This window comes from Thamnophis elegans, chromosome Z, assembly GCF_009769535.1.
Source record: "Thamnophis elegans isolate rThaEle1 chromosome Z, rThaEle1.pri, whole genome shotgun sequence".
Taxonomy (NCBI): domain Eukaryota; kingdom Metazoa; phylum Chordata; class Lepidosauria; order Squamata; family Colubridae; genus Thamnophis; species Thamnophis elegans.
In genome coordinates, this window is record NC_045558.1 from 109661312 (window position 1) to 109682190 (window position 20879).

At 40.5% G+C, this 20879-nt stretch overlaps 2 protein-coding genes across 2 annotated transcripts; one reads left to right on the forward strand and one right to left on the reverse strand.

The window, feature by feature from the left end:
* Window positions 1–7509: 7509 nt before the first annotated feature.
* On the reverse strand, window positions 7510–8427 carry LOC116522594 (olfactory receptor 5A2-like). Its single transcript, XM_032237574.1, has one exon. It carries the CDS (start codon window positions 8425–8427, stop codon window positions 7510–7512), a length of 918 nt encoding a protein of 305 aa, XP_032093465.1.
* A 9012-nt stretch (window positions 8428–17439) lies between these two features.
* LOC116521323 (olfactory receptor 5V1-like) lies at window positions 17440–18381 on the forward strand. The gene has a single exon (XM_032236005.1). It carries the CDS (start codon window positions 17440–17442, stop codon window positions 18379–18381), a length of 942 nt encoding a protein of 313 aa, XP_032091896.1.
* The last annotated feature ends 2498 nt before the right edge of the window (window positions 18382–20879 follow it).

Genomic DNA, 20879 nt, shown 5'->3' on the forward strand with positions numbered 1-20879 from the left:
ACAACTATATTTAAATAGGATTAGTGATGTTTCCATATATTTGAGTTATAAATTTATAACAGAATAATTCATATGTATATTCAACTGTATACTGTATAAAACCTATAAGGAATCTGCTGGGACTTGGTATTGCGCAATAGTGATCAAGACTTTAGAAAGCATGGCTTATCAATAAATACATTTTTAAAAATTCTGAAACAGTGTCAGCAGATAGAGAATTCTGCTCTTTAAGCTTCCCCTTGACCAATTATTAGTTCTTGAATCTGCATCCATGATAAATTATTTTAATTTGGATATTTGAATCATATTTGGGTGAGGATAAATAAATGTAATATTCAGAATTATAACCAAGAATTTTATCCTAAAAACAACTAGGTATCATGAGGGCATTTTTCCCTTCTTATATTTTGTCCTGATAATCAAGTGGCATATATAGTTAAGATTATCTTGAGTCCTAATGAAGGATCTAGGAACTGTTAAGGTAATATCAGAGGATATAAGCTGTTCCAAGTAAGGTTTTGTTTTTTTGTAGAATTACAATGTTCAAGTCCGATAAATTTAGAATTTCCAAATAACGAGGTAGCCTTTTAGATATTGCTTTAGGTATTGCTCCAAGGGCCCCAATTAAAATCGGGACAAGAAAGACACAATTTCTTTTTCCACAATAGCTCAACTTCAAGTTACAAGTCCCAGTACTTTGTGATTTTTTTTTGTGCTGCTTATTTTAATTCACACATCACCAGGAATTTTTGTGGTTGTGGTTGTTGTTGTTATTGTTATTGTTATTATGTGGTTAATCTTTGGTGAGATGCACAGTGGGGCTGGTTGGTAGCTCAACAGCTCAAGTCCTAACTAAGGACCTACGAACTGTTAAGGTAACATCGGAGGATATAAGCTGTTCCAAGTAGGGCAGTTTTGTGTAGACTCAGAATGTTCAAATCTGATAAATTTAAAATTTCCAAATAGCAAGGTAGTCCTTTGGGTATTGCTCCAAGGGCTCCAGTTACAATCAGGACAAACACGATTTCTTTTTCCACAGTTGCTCAACTTCAATTTGTAAGTCCCAGTACTTTGTGATTTTTTTCTTGCTGTTTATCTTCAGTTCGTGCATCTCCATTATTGTAATGTCAACGAACCATCCTTTTTTCTTTTCAACTACTGTTATGTGTTGTGGGCCAAGTGCCTGTCAGTCTGGATTCTGAAGTCCCATAAGATCTTGACTTTCTCATTCTCTAAAACCTTCTCAACCTGATGTTCCCAGTGGTTTTTGTTGTACACAAATCCAAACTTTTGGCACAATTTCCAGTGAATGATCTTAGCAATGTGGTCATGGTGTTGTAGGTAGTCAGTTTGTGAAATTTTGCTGCACCACTGATCAAGTGGTCGACTGTCTCATCTTTCTCATTACAGAGGTGACATTTGCTGTTGGTGGTAACATGTTGAATTTTTGCCTTCATGTAGTTTGTGGCTAAGGCTTGTTCTTCAGCTGCCAAAATAAAGCCTTCTGTTTCTTTTTTCAGTGCTCCTGATCTTAACCAGTTCCAAGTTAGCTTTCGGTCAGCTTTGCCTTCAATACTTTTCAAGTATTAGCTATGCATAGCTTTGTTTTTCCAATTTTCAGCTCGCTTCTCAATTACTTCTTTCTTATATTCAGCTTTTGACTTAGTTGTCTTTAAAAGGCCTTCTTTATTTACTTCCTGGTTCTTCACTTTTCTGGATGTAATCATTCAAGCTGTGTTTTTCTTCTTCCACAGTCTGTTTTACTTGTAGAAGTCCTAGACCACCCTCTGCTCTTGGTAGATATAATTGGTCAACATCACTTTTAGGGTGCAAAGCATGATTCATTGACATAAGCTTCCTTGTTTTTCTGTCCAAATTGTCCAACTCCATCTGGGTCCAGTCAATTATTCCTACAGAGTATTGAATCACAGGTATAGCCCAGGTATTTATGGCTTTGATGATGTTTCCTCCATTCAATTTGGACTTTAATATCTTGTGAATTTGTCAAATGTACTTGGCTGAAGTTAATTCCTTGACTTTATTGTTCATTAAGTCAGAGGCCTCTAAAATCCTCAATTATGTGTAGCTTTCTTCTGATTTTACTGCCTTTATCATTTCTTCATTCTCAAGTTCTATTCCATCATCTTCTATGACCTTGCCTGCTTTGGTTGCTATTGTTGCACATTGTCAATTCCAAAGTGCATACCAATGTCTTGGCTAAATTCTTTTGTGCTTTCAATTAATAAATTCAGTTCAGCTTTTGTTTTACCAAACAGCTTCAAATCATCCATATACACCAAGTGCGAAATTTTCAGTTCTTTCTTTGCACGTTTTTATCCATAGTTCATCTTCTTCAAAATGATTGTCAGTGGTAGCATTGAGAGTATAAAACTTAGGGGTGAAAGGGAATCACCCTGGAAAATGCCTCGTTTAATTTCAACTTCACCCAGTTCTTTTTCATTAGCTATAAACTTCATTTTCCAGAGGTTCAAGTTTCCATGAATTTTTGTATGTTGCTGCTGATACCAAAGATTTTCAGGCATTTCTTGATCCAGCTATGGGGAACTGAATCAAACACTTTCTTATAGTTTATCCAAGTATGAACAGGTTGGTTCATCTTTTCTTTGAATTCTTTGGGATTAACTTGTCAATCAGCAGTTGGTCCTTTGTTCCTTTTGAATTTTTGCAGCATCCTTTCTGTTCTACAGGAAGCAAGTTATTTCTTTCCAAGTATCCATAAATTTGGTTTGCAATGATACCAGTACGGAGCTTGTATGTTGTTGGCAAACAAGTGATTGCCCTATAGTTTCCAGGGTCCTTTCCTTTTTCTTTATCTTTTTGGATCAAAAATGTCCTTCCAGTTGTTATCCATTTATCATTTTCACCTGTTTTTAAGATCTGGTTCATTTGGGCTGCCAATCTTTTGTACACACTTGTAAGTGCCTTTAACCAGAAGCCATGTAACTCATCTGGTCCAGGTGCACTCCAGTTCTTCACTTTTCTTGACTGTCTTTTCACCATTTCTTTTGTTATTTTCACATCTTCCATTTTATTCACTTTCATAATTTGTTTGATCCATTTTGCATTTCTGTTGTGGTTCTTGTTGTTTTCCCACAAATTCTTCCAGAATTTCTGAGCTCTCTCTTTATCAGGCTTTTCATTTGGTGTTACTCCATCTCCACTTTCTAAGCTCTTATAAAACTGGTGCTAATTTGCTCTGAACTGTGAGTTTTCCTTGAACTGAGTTACTCGGTTTTCATAGCTTTTAATCTTTTCAGCAACACAACAACCCTCTGCTTCAGCTCTTCAATTACTACCGCAATCTCCTTATTCTCCAAATTGTATCTTACTTCCAGGCTGCTTTTGCCCTGCTTGTTCTTTAGGTGACCTTGCCTTAGGTTCTTCAAGTTGTTCAGGTTTCCACAATTTTTTTTTTTAATCTTCAATTCCAAATGAATTTTCCACTTAGGCTTCCCCTTCTTGCCTCTTTGGTTGTTTTGTATTTTCAAATCCAATTCTTTGGTGTTTATGAAGGCTGCTGCATACATCAGCTGGTTTGTTTCAGCTAATGTAGTGGTTTGAATGGTTTGCACAGCCTCATTGACCATTTTTAGTACCTTTCTCAATTCTTTCTGGTTCACTTGGTTTCAGCTTTGGCAAAAGTGTTCTTTCAGCCATCTTCTATTTGATGCTTTATTTTCTCAGCTAATTGAGCAATATCTGTTAGTGTTTCCTTGTTCTTTATCTTCATCCATTTCAGTATCCTCTTCCTCCCTTTCTTCCTCAGTTTGCTTTTGAGTTTGCAGATCATTCTTGATGTTACTCTTCTTTGTTGAAGAGTATTAGTTGCTTTCTCTTTGATTCCTATTATTTCTGCTGTAGTGAAAAAAATGTGGCTTAGAATTACACATTGTTGGTCCATTAGCCTTTGTTCACTGATATCACAATCCGTGTGGTTCATCTTCCAAATCTGATACATTCATTTTTGAAATCCACATTTTGCTGGCTCAGACTGATAGTAAGCTTTGATAATAAAGATGTTTTCTTCCCTAGTCCAGATTTTTTGCTTTTTTCTTCCAGTAGCTTGTCAGCTCCATGCCCTGATTGCCTAGCAGAGGGAGCCTAGCCCTGCTCATTTTGCGCAGAATGCCCAGGAGCCATAGCATCCAACAGAACCCTTGTTAATCCAGGCAACAGTTCAGATGGCATAAATTTCATTTTTTTTGTATTCACCATATTTGAATGTGTTATGAGGCAAATTTTGTCTCACCCTTCACCTGAGACCTGTCTGATATGGTTGCACCTGTTCAGCATAGCCCTTAGGATCATTAGAACACTAAAAGCCCCTCCACCATGACAAGGTAAAGCTCCTCAGAGGGGTTGTTGTTGCTGCTGTTGTTGTTATTAGTATTATTATTAAGGAAAGGGAATCACTATGGATTGGTAAGAGATATAAAATCATAGGAAGGCCTACATAGCCAACTGCACATTAGATTTAGTATTTACCTTGGAGACATGTTTTGAGTAAAGAGACATTCCCATCAGTCTTTTGCTATGTCTAGTTATTTTTCTCATGACTATGGAGTAAATTGTTGCCAGCCTCCATTGGAAGGATGGGTCACTTTAAATGGCCTGCCCCAGGATTTTGGTAGATCTGGAATATTTTTTAAATATTTGGGAATTTCCCAGCACTCTTGTGGATAGGGCTGTTGAATACTTTGTTAAGCACTGTGTGGGTTGGTGGGGAAAGAGGTGGCATATAGAATGCTTCTTGAATTGTGGGTTGGTTCTTGAATTTCCTGGAAACTCCAAGAGATGAAGTAGGTGAAGAAAAACTTGCAATGAATTTGGTAGAATATGAGTAATATGACCAGTCTCAGGCATAAATACTATCTAATATCTGAATGTGTTCTCTGGTAATAAAGATAGTAAAATAGAATAATTCTTTGTCATTATTTCATATGCAAAATGTCACCCAACCTATGTTTTTAGAATGCCTCAGTCCTTTTGTGAACTACTTATGTCCTCATCTCAGCAGGCATGACATACTTTAGAGTTCAAAATTAGCTTTTGAATTGCAGTAACATGATAAATTACCATTGTTTAACAATCATTTGAAGTTATGATAGACTGTAATATAAAATGTTGAATTTCCACTATGTGGTCACATAACTATTTTTCAGGTGCTTGGAAATCAATTCAACTTTAAATATAGTTGCAACATCCCATAGTCATGTAAACATAAGTTGTGATATTTTGCTAGATTTTTTTTTACCTGTTATGACCACAGTATTCACTTAGTGGTCATAGGTTCACTTAATGATCATAAGGATTTAGTTTATGACCATCACACAAAGTGTTGAAAAATCACATTCAGTCACATTCATGCCTTGACTTGTTACCATAAAAGTTGTTCATGTCATAAAAGTCAAGGACTACTTGTTTTCCATAATTCTATAAGGCAAAAAGCTAAGAGAAAAGAGTCTATGACAATTTGTCACAGCCAACTCACTATTGCCAACTCTCTGCAGAATAATTCCCCACAATCAATTCACCATAGGACAAGTCACTGCAGGACAAGAGTTACACTAATATTAAAGAAATAGTGTAATAGAATAATTTAAAAATGGACGCAAAAGAAGGGACAGAATAATTTATATATGTGTGTTTGTGTGTGTGTGTGTGTATTAATTAAAAGAAATTTTAAGAGTAAAAACTTTATTAAATAGAAGACATTATGGCTCTTAGTGTGCCATATTCAGCAGATCACAATTAAGCCAGAGTCAATTGTTTTTAATTCATAAGCAGCTGCACAAAATAGGCAATCTATTCCATTGATTAATTGTTCTCACTGTCAGGAAATTTCTCCTTAGTTCCAGGTTTAATTTATATTTAATGAACTTTCACCCATTGCTTCTTGTCCTGCTTTCAGGTGCCATAGAGAGTAGCACCTAAACTCACCCCCCTTCTTTTCTGTGATAGTCCTTCAAGTACTGGAGGACAGTTATCACATCTCCCCTAACTCTTCTCTTTGATTTGCTAAATATAACACAACAACAGATTTGAAAGGGACCTTGAAGCTCTTTAATCCAACCCCCTGCTCAAGCAGTAGACCTAGGAAGCTCCATTCAAGCAGGAGACACTTCATCAAGATAATCTCAAAATTTAGTAAAATCAGGGGGCTCTTTGAACTCACTTTCCAAAACAATCTTTAGATTGTTTTTCAAACCTTTGTTTTTCAAACTTTATATAATGAGGTCCAGCATAGGGACTTCATAGGGTTGACTGGATTGGATTGACACTAGCTTGTTTGAATAGCCAGAGGCAGGTTTCATGTATCTAATGAAAGCATTCCCACAAAACAAAATTACTGTGAAATGGGAAGCAGAAAATGCCTTCTGCCTCCCTTCAGCAGAATGGAACCAACAATGTCAACATTGGAAGTTATAATTACAAAAAGGGCAGCAAACCTTAATGGCATGCTAAAGATGAAAACTACCATTTCATTGGAAAAAAATAAAATAAATAAGCAGAGGCAAAACTAAACTAAACAAAAATATTAAAAATGTATTAATTACAAAAATGATAGAAACACATATTATTCCCCCTATTTGAATAGTGTCAAAACTATTGCAGCAATAATAGCTTCCACAAGCAAATATATATGCTTGTATACCCAAATAACCTGTTAGATATATATGTGAAAAAATAGATAACAGTTTCAATAACAGCAAAATAAAAATTGAAAACACTTTGTTGACAGTCTGACATTGTAATTTACCCATAGAAAGTCATACAGATACTTTTTTTTACCACAAATCACCCAGATTATTATCTTTCAGTCCAGAGTCAAATAGCCTAATTTTGATATTAATAATGAAACCTTTCCTTAGATTTTTAATTGACAACTTTCCCAACAATTGTAATTTACTTTAAGTAGCAATAAAGAGATATATCTTCAAAGTGGTTCAACATTTTTAGATAAAGGAGAACTGGGGATTGGAATGGGTATAGTGAACTTTGAGTTTTGCTTGCAGTTTCCTAATTTAATAGCCTTAACATGCTTTAATATATAAGTTCAGTAGCACCAAAGAGCCTTGTATTAGATTAGAATGCCCTTCTCTGACTCAGTACATTCAGCTCCATAAAAAATGAAATTGGAGTCACAATTATCTTAAACTATCAGCCTTGAAGTCTTAATGCATTGGTCTTAATGAATATGACATTCTATATTATGGGATCTTCTTGAATATCTCTATTGTTTGGTTGAAGTAATAAACTGTAAGTGAAGAGATGAAAGCCCTAGAAGTGCAAGCCCTTCCAGAGTTAACCCCATCCCATAATTTAAAGGGAGTGGATAAAATTGTAGGAGAAAGTGACAATTGCAGCTAGTAATTTAAGGATGCCTGCCATATCATAGTTGCCAGTCTTGCTATTTCTTCCTTAATGCATTATCTTTCTTCATTAAGGAAATGTCAAAATTTAGTAAGTTCAAAGGTCTTTTTGAAATCACTTTCTAAAAAGCTTCTTTAGAGCATTTTTTACATCTTTGTTTTTCAGACTGTATATAATGGGGTTTAACATGGGGGTTAGGATACTGTACTGGATTGACACAAGCTTGTCCATGGTGTCTGAATAGCCAGAGGCAGGTTTCATGTATCTAATGAAAGCAGTCCCACAAAACAAGAAAACTACTGTGAGGTGGGAAGCACAAGTAGAGAATACCTTCTGCCTTCCTTTTGCAGAATTTATCTTGACAATAGAGCCAACAATACGTACATAGGAAGCTATAATTAGGAGAAGGGCAGAAAATCCCAATGGCATGCTAAAGATAAGAATGACCATTTCATTGGCAAAAGTACTAGTGCAAGACAGCTGCAATAGCAGAGGTAACTCACAGCTGAAATGGGTAATGTTACTGGGACCACAGAAATATAAGTTAGTTAAAAAAAGTGTATTGACACAGGAATCCAGGAAACCTGACAGCCATGCAACCAGTACCATTTGGATGCATAAACGGTGATTGATAATGGTGCTGTATCTCAGTGGGTAGCATATAGCAGCATAACGATCATACGCCATTGCCGAAAGTAAGAAGATCTCTGTTCCAATCATGAAAATAAAGAAAAAGACTTGAGCTATGCAGCCACAGAGAGAAATTGTCTTTTTAGTAGCCAGGAGATTCTGTAGCATTTTGGGAACTGTTACAGAAGAATAGCAGATGTCAAGAAATGATAAGTTAATAAGAAAGAAATACATTGGAGTGTGTAATTGAGGATCAGCCCTTATTACCAATATGATGATCATATTTCCTACTAAGGTTATTAAGTAGATTGATGAAAAAACCAGGAACAAGAAAACCTGGGTTGTTGGGTCATCAGAAAGTCCTAAAAGAAGAAATTCAGTCACAGTAGTTTTGTTTTCCATGATACATTTCTAAATGACATTATTTGATTATGTGGCATCAAATTGGTACCATATCATATAAGTCACATAGACAGATTTTGTCCATGAATCTTTGCTTCCAACTTGTTTTTTCAATCTTTTAACTGTGCCCCCATAACTATTGTAGATCCATCCATCTTGCCTCAATGGGGTGGTAATCTGGAAAAAATATCAATTATTAATTGATTTTTTAAAACAAATATGAACTACCTCTTCTACCTAGAGATATATAGATGATAGATAGATGGATGGATAGATAGATAGATGATGGATGAATAGGTGAGAGAGAGAGAGAGAGAGAGAGAGAGAGAGAGAGAGAGAGAGAGAGAGAGAGAGACCAAGAGAGAGAGACCAAGAGAGAGAGAGAGCAGTGTGTGAGAGAGCAGAGAAACAGAGAAAGACAGAGAAGTACCTTCATGGGGAAAACATCAGAACAACTATTAGTTAACAGATATGGTAAAACAGAATTAATAATTTTTTTGAATTGGGAATTCATTTCCCATTGGATCAATTATCTAAACATATGACTAGTTGAATTCTTTTGTGCTAAGGCTGCACAACATAATTCAACTAATAACTAATACCATTTCCTTTTATGGGGGGGTTGTCTTCAAAGCATTAGTGTGGATCTTGTAAAACAATCATCATGGATGAATAGTGAAAAAGAGCAAAACAGAATGACTGCAGGAAGAGAAAGCCTGTATGAAAAAATAGTATGCCCAAATATATTGATCTGCCAACAAAATGCAAAGAAATTAGATAAAAAGAAAGATTATATAGAATCTGCTTGAAACTAAGTGAAAATAAATGTTACAGTGTTACACAAATGCATGGAGTTACGAAAAACAATGCTGGATAAAATGGCAGTAAAAATGTAAATAAAAAGAAGATCTTTAAGAATGTGTAGCAGCAAAAATTAAGAAAGATGTGGCATAATGTACTTAAAGAAGATAAAACAACAGCAGAATATAATCCGGGATTAATGAAGAAAGAGAAAATGCAAAAGTATTGTTCAGAGTTTTTTTAAAAGTGAAGAGAACTAAAAAAGCTCCCAAATAAATTTAAAAAGTAAGCATTATTCAGTTACTTGGGATGAAACTGAAATGAAGGAATTCTCAAAAAAATATTTTATTCAAAATATTAAAATCCAAAAGAAAATAAATGAAGAGACAAAACAAAACTAAACAAAAATATTGAAAAAAATGTGTTTTTCAATGAAAATAAAGTTTAGAAACACATATTATCACCCCGAGTTGAACTCTGACAAAACTATTGCAAAAATAATAGCTTCCCGTCTTGTGAGGAAGGTCCAAAATTTATAACCTTGTACCTCTATTTGTAACCCAGTTGATTTGTCAGAGATTACCTTTATAAAAAGGTTAACAGGTTAAAGTACAGCAAAATAAACATTCAAAACACTTTTTAACAGTCTGTTATTCTAATTGACTCATAGAAAGAATACAGAGTTTCTTTTTTAAACCACAAATCACCCTGATTATTATCTTTGAATCTTGGATCAAATAACCACATTTTGCTATTAATAATGAAACTTTCCCCAGGTTTTTATTTGGAACGTTTCCCAACAATTGCACCTCATTTTCAAAAGTTCAGAAGTCTCTGTTGTAAATATCTCTGCAACATTCATTTTTGAATAACACTCCTTAACAACTCAATAGTCCTCTTATCAAGAAAGTCCATCCTTCATCATGTCCATTATTTTAGAATTGCTTACATTTCCATTCTTTCCTATGTTTTTTTGTAATCTCTACCACTTCGTACATGCATCTAGCAACTATTTGGTCAGAATTATGAAATGAGTATAGTGACATTGCAATACAATGCATATTCCAAACATTACATTCTAATGTCCATGATTATGATACACGCCAATCCAATTGCTAGTCATAAATGTAGAATGTGGAAAGAGGAAAAAACTTAATCTTGAATAAATGATTGCTATTTAACTTTTTTTCCAAAATGCATAGGAATTCCCTCTGATATAAAGTAATCTTGATTTAAGTGAGAATAACCATGCAATGTTATATATGTTTATTAATTATTTCAGTTTGTTTTGCTTAAGATTGATTCCTGTAGATGTTTTATAATTTCACTATAAATGTATTAAAAAAGTAAGTAAAAGATGTCTTTCCAGATACATAACTTGGTAAAGAAGGATATGCATGTCACCAGTATGCTGATTTCAAAAATAAGATGAATTTCTGTACTGTGTTTAAGCACAATTTTATGTCTTTTACTTTGGTATTAAAGAGACTGAGGAGGCGATGGCCAAAGCAGAACTATTTATTAAATGAAATACAACCAATAACAGAATGAATGTGAACTCCCATCTGACAGCTATTTACACAGTAGCTGTCAGATGGGAAACCAATAGGAGGACTGTGTTTCTCCCGCCAACCAGCAGACGCGTCACAGCCAATCAGATCTTTTTCTGCATTTCTTAAGAGGCACCGGTTGTATCTCTAAGGACACAACACTCCTTCCCGCTGGACTGCAGACGCATAATCTTGCAGATAGGCGGGCCTATGCCACATGTGCTGGGAGCGTTTTAGTATGGGTGTGTCCACCAATGGAGGAGGAGTGCTGTCTCTATCAGGAGTTTAGTTTAGTTTAGTTTAGTTTAGTTTAGTTTAGTTTCACTTTATTTGTATGCCGCCCTTTTCCCTGGGAGGACTCAGGGCGGCTCACAGTTAAAAAAGAGGGGGCAGGACAAACAATTTACAACATAAAGGCACTACATCATTTAAGAACTCAACAATCATACAATTCGAGTAGGGGTTAGAGTCTTTAACCCCAGGCCAGCCGGGACAGCCAGATTTTAAGGGCAGCGCGGAAGGTCTGGAGGGTGGTGAGGGTCCGGATCTCCACGGGGAGTTCGTTCCAGAGGGTCGGAGCAGCCACCGAGAAGGGTAGTTGCCAGTCTACACTGGCTGGATGATGGAATTCGGAGGAGGCCTAATCTATGCGATCTTATCGGTCTAGTGGAGGTAATTGGCAGTAGGCGGTCTCTCAAGTACCCAGATCCAATACCATGAAGGGCTTTGTAGGTGACAAGTAGCACCTTGAAGCGCACCCGGAGATCAACAGGCAGCCAGTGCAGCTCGCGGAGGATAGGTGTTACGTGGGTGAATCGAGGTGCACCCACGATTGCTCGCGCGGCTGCATTCTGGACCAGCTGAAGTCGCCGAATACTCTTCAAGGGCAGCCCCATGTAGAGCACATTGCAGTACTCCAGCCTAGAGGTCACAAGGGCATGAGTGACTGTTGTGAGGGCCTCCCGGTTCAGGTAGGGGCGCAACTGGTGCACCAGGCGAACCTGGGCAAATGCCCCCCTAGTTACAGCTGACAAATGGTGTTCAAAAGTCAGCTGAGGGTCCAGGAGGACTTGCAAGTTGCGAACCCTATCTGAGGGGCGTACAATTTGACCCCCCAGCCTGAGAAATGGAACACTTGGCCAATTCGTGGGAGGGAAGCACAACAGCCACTCGGTCTTTTCTGGATTGAGCACAAGCTTGTTAGCCCCCATCCAGTCTCTAACAGCCTCAAGACCCTGGCTTATCACGTCCATCGTTTCATTGAGTTGGCACGGGGTGGACAGATACAACTGTGTATCGTCCGCATAATGATGGTATTTTATCCCGTGCCGTCGAACAGATCTCACCCAGCGGTTTCATGTAGATATTGAAAAGAAGGGGGGACAGGACCGAACCCTGCGGCACCCCATACGTTAGGGGCCTAGGGGTCGATCTCTGCCCTCCGACTAACACCGACTGCTACCTGTCCGAGAGGTAAGAGGAGAACCACCGTAAAACAGTGCCTCCCACCCCCACCTCCCTCAGTCGTCGCAGAAGGATACCATGGTCGATGGTATCGAAAGCCACCGAGAGGTCAAGGAGCACCAGGATGGAGGCATGGCCTCCATCCCTGGTTCTCCAGAGATCATCAGTCAACGCGACCAAAGCGGTTTCTGTGCTGTAGCCAGGTCTGAAGCCGGACTGGAATGGATCAAGATAACTGGCTTCCTCCAAGGATCGCTGGAGCTGAAAGGCCACCACCTTCTCAACAACCTTCCCCACAAAGGGGAGGTTGGAGACTGGATGATAGTTGTTTAAAACGGCTGGATCCAAGGATGGTTTCTTCAGGAGGGGTCTCACCACCGCCGCCTTTAAAGTGGGGGGAAAGACCCCCTCCAGTAGGGAGGCGGTAACAACCGCCTGGATCCAGCCCCGTGTCACCTCTCTGCTGTTTACAAGAAGCCAGGAGGGGCACAGGTCCAGCACACATGTGGAGGCGCCAACAGCTCTCATCGCCTTGTCCATGTCCTCAGGGGTAACAGCTTGAAAATCAATCCAGCGGTGGCTTACCAGATTATCCCTTAGTGCCTCGGCTGGTTCTGCAGAATTGGAGTCCAGGTCCGCCCGGAGCCGAGCAACCTTGTCCGCAAGGAATTGGATGTAATCCTCAGCCCTGCCCTGCAGCGGATCGCCCGTGTCCCTCCTATTTAGGAGGGAATGGGTTATCCTAAACAGGGCGGCTGGGCGTGACGCGGTGGACACAATCAGAGAGGCAATATGTGATCTCTTAGACGTCCTGATTGCTCGAATGTACTCTCTGATGCAGGTTGTTAAAAGTGCTCGGCTCTATTGGGATTTATTGGACCTCCAATTGTGCTCTAGACATCTCTTCCGGCGCTTCATCTCCCGGAGTTCCTCAGTGAACCAAGGAGCCCTCCGGGATCCACTGCCTCGGAGCGGCCGTAGAGGCGCAATCCGGTTAAGAGACTCCGTCGCTGCCGAGTTCCAGGCAGCAACCAGAGTCTCCACTGGACTGCGGGCGAGAGTATCAGGATAAACCCCAAGCTCTGTCTGGAATCCCAAAGGGTCCATAAGTCACCTGGGGCGGAACCACCTGGTCGGTTCCTCCTCCCTACAGTTGGGGTTTGGTCTCCGAAAGTCGAGCCTCAATAGGTAGTGGTCCGACCATGACAGGGGCAAGATCTCGCTACCCCTCAGACCAAGATCACAATTCCACTGCTCCGAGAGAAATACGAGGTCAAGCGTGTGACCCGCTGAGTGGGTTGGTCCCCGGATTACTTGGGTCAAGCTCATGGTTGTCATGGAAGCCATGAACTCCTGCGCTCCATCTGAGTGTTCACTGAGCGAAGGCAAGTTGAAATCCCCCAGAACCATAAGTCTGGGGAACTCAACTGCCAGCTCGGCTATTGACTCGAGGAGCGAGGGGAGGGCTGCTGCAACGCAGTTGGGAGGCAGGTACGTTAGCAGCACACCCACTTGACCCTTGAGGTCCAACTTCACCAGCAGGGACTCACACCCGACAAGCTCCGGAGCAGGGATCCTATGAGGTGCTAGAGACTCTCGGATAACAATGGCCACATCCCCACCCCTTCTCTGGGCTCGTGGCTGCTGAAGCACCTGAAAGCCCTCTGGGCACATCTCTACATGGGGGACTCCTCCCTCCAGGCCCAGCCAGGTTTCAGTAATACATGCCAGGTCTGAGAGTGGATAGGTGCATTAACATCAACAGGGAACTCTTATCCCAATGCCAGGCCATCTTCAACAGGTGAGTCGTCTGCCGAGATTGCAATGGGAACTGCTCTCTAAGCTTCAATAAGTAGAGGCAAGTCTTGTCAGCAGGTGGTGTCAGGATGGTTGATGGAGGCTAGTCTGGTCTGCAGGCTTGGGGCCTCCTCCATGTTGCAGTGGCATAGCAGGTTCACATGACACCACCATTGTCATCCATCACAGAGCTGTATCCTGTAGGAACAGGGCCCAGTTATCTGGGTAATCCAACCTGGCAACCACTTTGGTTTTCCCGCAAAATTCTGAGTGAATACCCCCTCCCCCATAGTAAATACTCTGGGCCAACCTAATTCAAGGGGGCTGTTGGTAGAATAAGAAGGATGTAGCCTGTAGAGTGTGGTATGAAGATGGCGGCCTATGAAAATTTCAAAATGCTTTTGGCGGAGGTAGGGCAAGGCATTGGGTGTTGGGTTAGGAGATATGTGGCAATCCCGGCTGGCCAGAGTGCAGACCCCATTCGGCTTAAAGCTTCCTTAGCCAATCAAATGGTGTATTTGGCTAATCCGTTCCCTGCCTGATGATAAAGTACCAGAGCATACCGGATATCTAACTCGGGTAGGTATGTTTGGAAAATAAATGAAATGAATTGGGGTCCACTGTCAGACACTAAAGTGTCTGGCAGACCATAGCAAGTACTGCTATGGTTGCTTCGGATATGCTCCTGTGCATGGGAAATAGTTCTACCCATTTTGACAGGCACCCACTATGACAAGAAAGGGTCAGAATTGGACAGAAATTGTACCCATGAAGTCCACATGGATTCAACTCCAAGGTGCAGTGAGCATGTCCCATTCCCTAACAGGAGCAGCGGCTTGCTGGCACGGTTGGCAATGCTGTACCCAGTTTGTGATATCTCTGTCCATTGAGGGCCACCAGACATAGCTGCGGTCAAGTGACTTCATCCACACTATGCCTGGAGGGCCCTCATGGAGGCGGACCAATAGGGACTGTTGCAGCACTGACGGAACCACCACACAAAACCCACACAACAAACACCCTTGCAGCACCGACAATTCTTCCCTACACCAGTAATGCGGAAGGACCTCAGGTCCCACAGACCCTTGTGGCCATCCTCAGCATACTCAGTCCAGCACTCGGAAAGGGTGGGGTCCTTCAACAAGTACTGAGCAATGTTGGTGGCTGACAGGGGCAAGTTTAGGTTGTCAATTAAGAAAACAGTATTCAAGGTGGCTGGGTCTGCCATTAGAATGGGCAGCGGGCAACGGCTAAGAGTATCTGCATGCTCCATGTGTTTTCCTGGCCTATGGCATAGAGTGTAGGAATATGTGGCCAAAAATTCTGCCCAGTGCAACATGTGTGGTGATAAAATTGGTGGTGTAGGGTGATCCCCTGCTATGATTCCCAAAAGAGGTTTATGGTATGTCACCAGATGGAACAAATGGCCATAGATATAATGATGAAAACATTTTACTCCTGCAACGGCTGCTAGAGCCTCTTTATCAAGCTGACTATAATTCTGTTCATCCTTTGATGAAGTGCAGGAATAAAATGTTATAGGAGCCTCCATGCCATTGGAGAAGGCGTGGCTTAAAATGGCCCCAATGCAAAAAGCAAGAATCAAAAGAAGCTGCTTGTTATACTGAAACAGCATGGAGGCTGATGTCAACAACTTTTTGACAGCTGTGAATGCATGCGCTTTGCAGCTAGTCCAGACCCAAGCAGCCGAGCTGTCCAGAAAACGATGGAGGGGTTCTGCCACCAAAGCCTTATGTGGAATGAAGCTTGAGTAAAAATTAAGGAGACCTAGGAAAGCCTGTAATTCAGCCCTATTGGATGGCATGGGGGATGAGTTAATTGCCTCCAGGGGTAGGGTGAATGCTGTGCCAATCAATCAAGTACCAAGGAACTCAACTGAGGATACCCCTAACTTGCATTTTGAGCATTTCAGCCCGAGCCCCTCCTCACAGAAATGGCTTAAAACCCTGGGAGGCACGTCACAGCTAACCAGATCTTTTCCTGCATTTCTTGACAGGCACCGGTTGTATCTCCAAGGACACAACACACAATAGATTTGAGATTATTTTAGTTAAGCTATTTCATGGACAGAAATGTAATTGCAGCATCACATAATTAGAACAGATTTATCTTATTTTCAGTGAATGCAATTAAATTTCCCTGTTCATTTGTAATCACCCTGGTTTGCTTCTAACCCAGAGAAGACAGATAGAATAGTACCTGCCTGGTCACTGTAGTGGAAACTATATTGTTGCTGAAGTTATATATATGAAGGGGAACTTATTCAGTATTCAGGTGTATATTACTGCTATTATTGTTTGAGTTTGTTGTTTGAGGTGCTCTAGATTTTCTTTGAAAAGGAATTGCACAGTAAATTAGGCTTTGCTTATTAGATTTATTTTGTAATTGTTTTCTATCCTACTTTTCAACAAACTACAGAAATCAAAGAATCACAAATTCAGTATGGATTTTGCTTTACTGTATCATCAACTGATTAGTAGTATTGTATGTTGAAAAATATTATTGTGAGCTCTTTTGCTCCTTCTTTGAAAATACAATTTGATTTGTCTGTGTGTATTCATGCCAGATAAGAATTTGGATACTTTTTAAACATGTATATTGACTAGGACTTTTAATACACTTACTTTTTTACATCTGTAGCATAGAAACGGAATTTAAATAAAATTGCAATGAATTTGTATATTTAATCAATGGATAAATTACTCATGTTCAGCGTTGAAGCAGAAAACTATTAAGAATGAACCTGCAAGCAGTTACAGCAGCTTAAAATGTTGAACAATGTTTCTTAGAAAACTGTAGAAAAATTTGGGGCTGCTGTTTTGTATATAGATTGCATTTTTTTTCTTAATTCAAGTGAAGGTTTGCAGAAACATGCTTAATTATTTGAATGTCTTTGCACAGTTTGAAAATTCCTTTCAAGATTTTCCAGTTATATACATCTGTACCAGACTGTGGTCATAATATCTGGAATATTTGAAAGAACTGAACAAAGCAATGAGACCTGCAGCCACTTCACTAAAAGATAAAGCAATGCTACTACTTTTAACTTAGAGTGCTGTGTGCTGCTTGTGAAATGTAGCTTATTGAACAGTCCATAATTTTTTAAAAAGCAGAAGGAATTATTGTGGTATATGAATTAAGTGATGTCAAATGGCTTTTCCTATTTGTTGCATAAATAAGCATATGAACATGAACAACCTTATTCTGATAGCATTGTAAGATGACATTTTTGATAGAGCAAGTAAAAATGATTACACTATGTGGCTGGAGAGATGTTAGATTCTATGTACTGAATTGTGAAAGTTTGGTAGATTTTCTGAACATCAGGTGAGCATTCTTATTCTGATAAAAAAAACGCCCAAGGCTAAGTTCTGACCCAATGATGAATGAATCTGTTCCAAGTGAATTCCTCATCTTGGGCTTCTCTGGTCTCCAGGAACTGCAGCTGTTACTTTTCTTTATCTTTCTTGCCACATATATATGTACTCTGGTGGGGAACATCTCCATTCTCACTGTTGCTTGCCTGGACTCTCAGCTTCATATTCCCATGTATTTCTTCCTAGGAAATCTCTCTTTTCTGGATATCTGTTATACCACCACCAATGTTCCTCAGATACTAGTACACCTCATGGCACAAAAGAAGAGTATCACCTATGCTGGATGTGTAACTCAACTCTATTTTTTTCTTTCTTTTGTGGGCACTGAATGCATCCTACTAGCTGCAATGGCTTATGATCGCTTTGCAGCTATTTGCCATCCTTTGAACTACACTTCAATTATGAGAAGAGCCTTTTGTCTCCAATTGTGTAGTGCCTGCTGGGCAAGTGGCTTTCTCAATTCAGCTCTTCACACTTATTTTACATTCCGTCTGCCATTCTGTGGAGCCAATCACATCAATTATTTCTTCTGTGATATTCCTCCCCTTCTAATGCTTTCATGTGGAGACAAAACCTTAAATGAGATCATCTTATTTGTAGTTGGGATCTTCATAGGATGGATTCCATTTGTCTGCATTCTTCTATCCTACATTTATATCATCTCCACTATCATGAAGATACAATCCAATGAAGGGAGGATGAAAGCTTTCTCTACCTGTACCTCACACCTAACTATAGTCATCTTGTATTATGGAAGCTCCATTTTCACCTATGTCCGGCCAATATCAACATACTCAATGGAGAAAGACCGACTTATTTCTATCCTTTATAGCATTATCACTCCCATGTTAAACCCTTTGATTTATACCTTAAGAAACAAGGAGATTAAGAATGGCCTGAAAAAGATTTTTCTCGGGAAACTTTATTCAAAATGTATAAAATAACACTTTGTTTTACAACAAAATTGGGAACACTCACATATTTTTTAAAATTTATGTTTATCTCTAATAATATGAATCATGTCTTCTCCTATATTTCCATGAGTTCTATATTACTATGTATTGTGTTTTATTCTGTGTATTTCCTATCTATAGTATTGGCAAGTGTCTATATTTTTCCCTTTTCTATCTGTTCTCTAATAGATTAGCTATGTAGTATGTATCTTAAAACAAATATTAATTGTACTCTTTTTACAGCTTAATAAAATTATAAATGGCAATTTTTCAGTTAATTACAAATTTTAAGGGTTTTAACAACAGCAACAATAACATAAAGCTTCTTCCTCCAATTAAAATGTTAATCAACAAATGGAAGGAGTTTGAATCTGTCTCTTTCATTCCCTTTCTTTTAGGAAAACTACATTTGAGTCCACTCCCACTTGCTACATTTCTTGCATTTGTGTTATAAATTATAGGTCTAGTGGGAAAGCAAATTATTTTCCTCAGTCTGTGAAAAATGTTATTGATAGAGACATTGGGATTTTTGTCAATATAAAAATTGATGGACAGATGATTCTGCATATATATGCTAATAAATAGTAGTCACTCTCAATAAGAAAAAAAGGGGGAAAGGCAGGGCTGGAAAGATTTTTTTCCTTCTTCTAGCCTGCTTCCTTAGTAAAAAAATTTAGACAGATGTAGATATAGCTTGTTAGCCTTATTGCAGTAGCACATTACTGAATGCATTCTATAGGTATAGGTATAGGTGCTTTATTTGTATGCCACCCTTTTCCCTGGGGGGACTCAGGGCGGCTCACAGTTCAGAGGGAAGAGAGGACAAACCAGATTAAACACATAAGACAATACATCGTTAAAAGCACAACATTCATACAATTCGGGTAGGGTTGAGGTCTTTAGCCCCAGGCCTGTCGAGACAGCCAGGTTTTAAGGGCTATGCGGAAGGTCTGGAGGGTGGTGACGGTACGAATCTCCATGGGGAGTTCGTTCCATAGGGTCGGAGCTGCCACTGAGAAGGCTCTCCTCCGCGTGGTTGCCAGTCGACACTGACCGGCTGATGGAACTCGGAGGAGGCCTAATCTATGGGATCTAATTGGTCGAGTGGAGGTGATTGGCAGTAGGTGGTCTCTCAAGTACCCAGATCCAATACCATGAAGGGCTTTGTAGGTGACAAGTAGCACCTTGAAGCGCACCCGGAGATCGACAGGTAGCCAGTGCAGCTCGTGGAGGATAGGTGTTGTGTGGGTGAAATGAGGTGCACCCACGATCACTCGCGTGGCCGCATTCTGGACTAGCTGAAGTCATCGAATACTCTTCAAGGGCAGCCCCATGTAGAGCACATTGCAGTACTCCAGCTTAGAGGTCACAAGGGCACGAGTAACTGTTGTGAGAGCCTCCCGGTTCAGGTAGGGGCGCAACTGGTGCACCAGGCGAACTGGGCAAATGCCCCCCTGGTCACAGCTGACAAATGGTGTTCAAAAGTCAGCTGTGGGTCCAGGAGGACTCCCAAGTTGTGGACCCTGTCTGAGGGGCGTAGTATTTGACCCCCCAGCCTGAGAGATGGAACACTTGGCAAATTAGTGGGAGGGAAGCACAGCAGCCACTTGGTCTTATCTGGATTGAGCACAAGCTTGTTAACCCTCATCCAGTCTCTAACAGCCTCAAGGCCCTGGCTCATCACGTCCACCGCTTCATTGAATTGGCACGGGGCGGACAGATAAAACTGTGTATCGTCCGCATATTGGTGGTATTTTATCCCGTGCCGCCGAATGATCTCGCCCAGCGGTTTCATGTAGATATTAAAAAGTAGGGGGGGGGCAGGACCGAACCCTGCGGCACCCCATATGTTAGGGGCCTAGGGGTCGATCTCTGCCCTCCGACTAACACAGACTGCGACCTGTCCGAGAGGTAAGAGGAGAACCACCGTAAAACAGTGCCTCCCACCCCCACCTCCCGCAGTCGTCGCAGAAGGATACCATGGTCGATGGTATTGAAAGCCGCTGAGAGGTCAAGGAGTACCAGGATGGAGGCGTGGCCTCCATCCCTGCCTCTCCAGAGATCATCAGTCAATGCGACCAAAGCGGTTTCCGTGCTGTAGCCAGGCCTGAAGCCAGACTGGAATGGATCAAGATAACTAGCTTCCTCCAAGGACCGCTGGAGCTGAAAGGCCACCACCTTCTCAACAACCTTCCCCACAAAGGGGAGGTTGGAGACTGGATGATAGTTGTTTAGAACGGCTGGATCCAAAGATGGTTTCTTCAGGAGGGGTCTCACCACCGCCGCCTTAAGAGCGGGGGGAAAGACCCCCTCCCGAAGGGAGGCGGTAACGACCGCTTGGATCCAGCCCCGTGTCACCTCCCTACTGTTAACAACCAGCCAGGAGGGGCACGGGTCCAGTACACATGTGGAGGCACTTACAGCTCTCATGGCCTTGTCCACGTCCTCAGGGGCAACAGCCTGAAACTCAATCCAGCGATGGTCTACCA